This window comes from Pagrus major, chromosome 6, assembly GCF_040436345.1.
Source record: "Pagrus major chromosome 6, Pma_NU_1.0".
Lineage (NCBI taxonomy): Eukaryota > Metazoa > Chordata > Actinopteri > Spariformes > Sparidae > Pagrus > Pagrus major.
Window position 1 is genome coordinate 5348259 of NC_133220.1, and position 5620 is coordinate 5353878.

The 5620-nt window shown below is 42.7% G+C and overlaps 1 protein-coding gene across 1 annotated transcript; it reads right to left on the reverse strand.

Moving 5' to 3' along the window:
* Positions 1 to 5620, reverse strand: abraa (actin binding Rho activating protein a). The gene is made up of 2 exons (XM_073467541.1): positions 4994 to 5620; positions 1 to 438 (listed from the first exon to the last, which is right to left on the reverse strand). Exons 1-2 carry the CDS (start codon positions 5618 to 5620, stop codon positions 1 to 3), a joined length of 1065 nt encoding a protein of 354 aa, XP_073323642.1.

Below are 5620 nucleotides of genomic sequence, written 5' to 3' on the forward strand. Positions count from 1 at the left end.
TCAGTCCCTCAGCGTGATGATGATGTGATCGTCCTGTCCTTTCCACAGCATCTCCCCTTCAAAGTCCAGCATCTTGTGCTTGCGGCAGCGCAGCAGGATGCCCACCACCTTGTCCGAGATCTTCACGTAGCGATCGAAGAGTCGGCCGAAGGTTATGATGGTCCTCCCCTCTTTGTCCTTAAAGCCCATGTCTCTGATGATCCACACCATCTCCTCCATCTCCCTGTGGATGTGTTTCTGCGCCCTGTCGCCCCTCTCCGCCGTCCTGGACCCCTCTTTGGGCCGACCGTAGCCGGAGTCGCCCTTGCGGAGGCGCTGGGCCATGGAGAAGTCGTAGTCGAACTCCTCGCTGAAGGGGTTGAGCTTCTGGCCCTCCATGTGCTGCACGGACCACTGCTGCCAGCGGTTTTTGATGTCGCCCGTAGTGGCAATCTTAATCTGCAGATAAAGGATGGCGGGAAAGTTAACATCAGAGTTTAAAGAGCAGCTGATCATTTTATTATCACTGTGTTCAAACCTGCAAAGCAAAAACATCAGTTTGAGAATCACTTAACCTGTGAAAACAGCTTGATTTTGTCCTCTTGTCACAGTTTAGGGTTTTTGGTTTGTTTATCTCCTGTTTTATTTTGTAGTTCTCTTCCCATGTGTTTCCACTTCCTGTCTTTGTGTTTTCTTCCCGAGACTCTTTTTGCTTAAACGTAATACCTCTGTGGCTTTGGAGGAGCTCTGTCAACCCCGGTGATGTCACAGTGATGTCAATAAACCAATCAGGATGATATAATGCAACTAAACAAACCAGCAGCCTGGTAATCTTGGAGACGGCTGAAACCTTTTGTCGCAGCAAAAATGCAATTTCTGCCGAGAGGTTCTCATCGAAAGTGTCGAGCACCCCACCATAAATTAGGCTCAACATTCAGGATATCTGTGACTCTGCTGCAAAAACTTCAACATTGTCTTTTTCTGACAATTTTACATAACTACTTTACTTGCTATTTTGCTATTATTTCTTTGAGATCAGCTAAAAAAGTCTGCATTGACCGCGCCCCCTCTGCCGGTGTATAAACATTGATTAATGACCTCCCAATCTTTAAATAAACTCGTTGCTGTAATTGATCCCCATGTTGGCCTTTGCTTTGCACCCAGCCACATACACTAATGGAAAAAAACTGTCTATGGTCATATACACAAGCAAGCACAAACATATTTACATCCTCTGGAGTCCATTAATAGGTTTTTAAAAAGCAAAGCAGGGCGTTTGTGGGCTCGTTAGCCCCTTTTTCATGCACTGTTGTAACTTCTAATGATCTCAGATCCCATCCCTCCTCGCTTTTGTCTTCCCTGTCCTCTGTTCTGTCTCCATGCCATCATTCATCAAAATCTTCTTCTCCTTCCTATTTAATCTTTTCTCCCACCCCGACCCCCCTCTGTCCTCCTCCTCCTCCTCCGGTCTCCCCCCTCCTTCCACCTCTCCTGGTATTTTCCACAGCTTGCCAGGACTTCAGATCAGCGTCACCGTATCTCTCTGGAATCTGCTCTGTGAAAGTGAAGACCTTCGTCGAAACTCTGTGAACCCTTCAGAGTGATAATGATCTATTTTGCCACCATCTTTAGTTCTCAGCATTTGTTGCTGTGATCTTTCTGCTGCCCGACAGTAACATATATTAAAGTACTGTACTCATGTGCAGTTCAGAGGTACTTTACGTGGGTATTTCCATTGTAAGGTTGTTTATACGTCAACTTCACTGCATCTCAGAGAGACACATTATATTTTCCCGCTGGTTGGGGTGACTTGTTGTCTGTCAGATCATGGCTTATAAAATATAACCAGTAATCATAGATTATGCTACTCAACAATATATGAAGTACTTCAAATAGTCTTTACCTTGAACAATAAACACATTCAAATCCCACTTACAACATCAGTATAATTCAAGTATTACGTACTTTACAATAATTTGATTTTTTTAAGTGCACGTCACTCCTGATTCTGTGGATTTGCTCGAGTTAGATTATTTATGAAATCAGCAAAATTTTACTTTTGTTATATTTTAAATGCACGATTTGTAATGGAGTATTTTACATTATGGTCTCTGTAGTTTTGGGGAAGAAATGTTAATCAGAAGAGAAAGCTCTTCACTGACTGAATAAACAAACTGACTTTCAAGGACAACACAATTTCATACTGTTTTACTTTGTTTATATGTGGCGGACCCTGCCACCTTATTTTCCTCTGAGAACAGCTCGTTTATTCAGTTACGGAAGCACAATTATTTCTGAGTTTGTATTATTACCTCATTAATATTGTAAATAAAAATTCTGAGTTTAAATTTCTTCTCTAAAACTACAGAGTGCCCCTTTAACGCTGTATCATCAATATATTTATTGAAACACGAAGCTAAAACTATGTTTAGTACGAGTGGAGATGTTTGTCGAGTCAAATACAGAGACCACACGGCTGAGTTTGCAGTTTCCCCTCAGAGCTCTTTAGTGTCTCATTTTTTGCTACTTTACTCTTTTGGTTCATCAAAATTGTTTCCAGAAGCAGCGGGCAGACGTTTTTGGGGAAGAAGGCAAAAATAAAATGCCTGAATGCAACATGCCCAGCAGGCAAAGTTGTTAAAGTAAATCCAGTTGCATCTTTATAGCTCTTAGAAAAGACAAAGTCATTGACTAGCTGGTGAAGAAGTCGAGCATCTTGCAGCTAAAGAGACAGATAATATTGTAACATTTTTATCTAAGGAGCTGACTGAGACCGAACCAGAGCTGTTTTTTTTCTTTGCCTGTGACCAACATACCTTAAAAATCTAGATTGCCAAGAAATCTCTTCCAGCATTAAACCACTGTCTCAGCGTTCATGTGTCAGAACATCCTCTGATGCATCAGTTGTAAATGTAAATTAATAAAATGAATAAAATGAATTATCTTTATACTCCATCTTGATTCTGTCGAGGGTTTCTCATCTTTCTCTGAATTATTCTAGTCACAGTGTCGGTCTCTCAGATTACGTCTCTCGTCCATGTCCCTCTCTGCCTTCACCCTGTTCGGCCTGAAGGTCAGGTTGGAGGACACGTTGGAGAGCGTGACTATTTTTATTTGCGTATATTGCATTGCCGCTCGGTCCAGCTCGTGCTTTTACAAGTTGGACTCGCTCTCTGGCGATCCCCTCGACATGTGTACGGGACTCCTCTGCCTTTTTTAGGAGACAGTTTAGAGTCAGAGTTATGAAACTGTTCTGCTCTTTGGTTTGGATTTCTTCAGGTGACATCAAAGAGACTTTTGCTGAAACTTGTTTATTCACACTGTGTGAATATTTATGCTCTAATTTCAGGGATTTGTCCTCCACTGTGTGTGTTTGACTCAGGGACAGGAGCATTATTTATGATGGTTGTAGAGAAAGCAGGCAGTGTCTGATCAAAACACTGTCTCATACTTTTAAAAAAAATGAAAGGGGAATTATATAAGGTTTGACTTTTGTAGCTGTGCTCTTCAGGTCGTCTATAAGCCTGTCATACAACAACACTAAACTGTACAAAGGACCAATTCTCTAACGACCTCTATCACAGTATAAGAGGTTTGGATGTTAGCCAGAGATGAAGTGTTTGGCCTTTTCTGCCATCGCTGTGTCTCCACTCGTCTTTCTGTTCTTTGTAAGGACAAATTACAAAAAGGAGCCTCGAGCAGCTTTCACCCTCTGCAGCTATTATTTTATCTGCTTGGATATTTTAAAGGCACATCAGTGAAATCTGCAGCAGATATGAGCCGCATGCTGACAGATGTTGAATATTTTTTACTCTATTTTACGTCATTTTAATGTCATCAGTGTTATTTTTAAATGCAAATAACTGGAACACGCTGGCACATCTACAAAAGTGGAAAATGCTAATTGGAAATTGAAGAACAGAACAAATATAAATCATGCTTGAGTGTCTTCGTCAGGCTGGCTAGTTAATTGCTTGTCTCATATTCACTAGTATTAAATAACTTTTTCACAAGTGCTATTTTAAGTTCATTTAAAGCTGCAGTGGAACAAACTGAGAGTACAACACTGACATATCAGCAGCTACATTCGTATCGTTTAAACTACGTTGTGTTTTGGGGTACCTGACGAATGTTTGTCAGATACTCACTCTCGTTTTAGCTCCTGTTTCTCTATGATCAACAGCTAGTCGCTGTTATTGTGCTCAACTGGTACACTTGGTTTATTTGGTTGAACAGTTGTCTTTTGTTGATGGAAGCCATGTTGATGAGAGCTTAGAGACCAAAGCCAACAGTGACTTATTTACTGTTAAACCAAAACAATACGGTAAAAGAAGCTAAAAAACTGGGTTATAATTATCTGTTGGATCATCGAAGGGCCTCTTCTGCATTAGCCACAATTATTTTACGCATTGTTAAGGTGCAATATGTAAGAATTTTAGTTGAAAACATAAAAAAAATCACTAAAATTATCAGCAGAATGTGAATTAAAACAGAGATATCTTGTTGTCCTTGTCCAAAGCTCTCTTGCTAGCGGTGTAAACACTAGTGCTTCCAGTCAGAACTGCTAGCTGCATGGCTAACTGTGCTAACCAGCTAAGCTTAGCTTAGCAGCTACAGTTCACAGGAGTTAGACTTAGAGTTCACTTTATTAGCAGTTTATTAGAGTTAGCAGTTACTCTGGTGATATCTTGGTGTGTTTGAGAGAATGAATTTGACAGGGGACCAGTTCTTACATATTGTACCTGTAGTATGAAAACATGATTGGTGTAAGGTCCACTGTGCAGGATTAAAGGGGGACCTACTGGCAGAAATGTGATATAATATTCATAATTATATCTTCATGAGTGTTTAATGACCTGATACTAAGATTTGTTGTGTTTTTGAATAGAATGAGTACTTTATATCTGCAGGGGGAGCCGTCACTTCCCACCATGTTGCACGGCCATGTTTGTTTCTACACCAGCCCATAATGGACAAAGCACACACCGGCTCTTGAGAGGTTCTGTCACTCTACCTTGGGCCTGTTGCTCTGTTTCTTGGGCTGGATGTCGCCCTGCTCAGATTTCGGTTCACCGTTGTCACTGAGCCCGACCTCCTCTCCCAGCCCGCTGTCCTCTGTGTCAACACTGCTGCTCCTTGACCCCAGCTTCTTGTCCTGGAGCATCAGCTTTCTGTCTTGGATGACTCCTACACCTCCTGCGCTCTGTAGAGCCCTCATGTGGCGCCGCCGTGTTGGCGACTCATTTCCAAGGAACGGCTTGCTCTCCTCGGGCCCGGACTCCATCTTGCCTCGGATGGCGTTGACCAAGTCGAGGCTGCTGCACTCGCTGCGTTTGGGCTGGATGGTCTTGGTCACAGAACAGGCTCGGATCTTACTCCCGCTGTTGTCGCCGGCGTCGGCTGTGATGACACGTGGGGTGACAGTAAGTTTGACCACATGGTCTTTTTTGTTTTCCTCTTCAACCGATGAAGGCATCCAGCCACTCGGGATGGTTTCCTGTTTGTTGCTGTGATCGTTGGCCCAGCCCTGCCAGCTCTTGGCCAAGTTGGCCACCATGGCTGCACATTTTATCTTCCGCACCGCTCGTTTGAAAGCCTGCGGCTCCTGTGGTGAAACTGTGGTGGTCCCACCGCTGCTCAT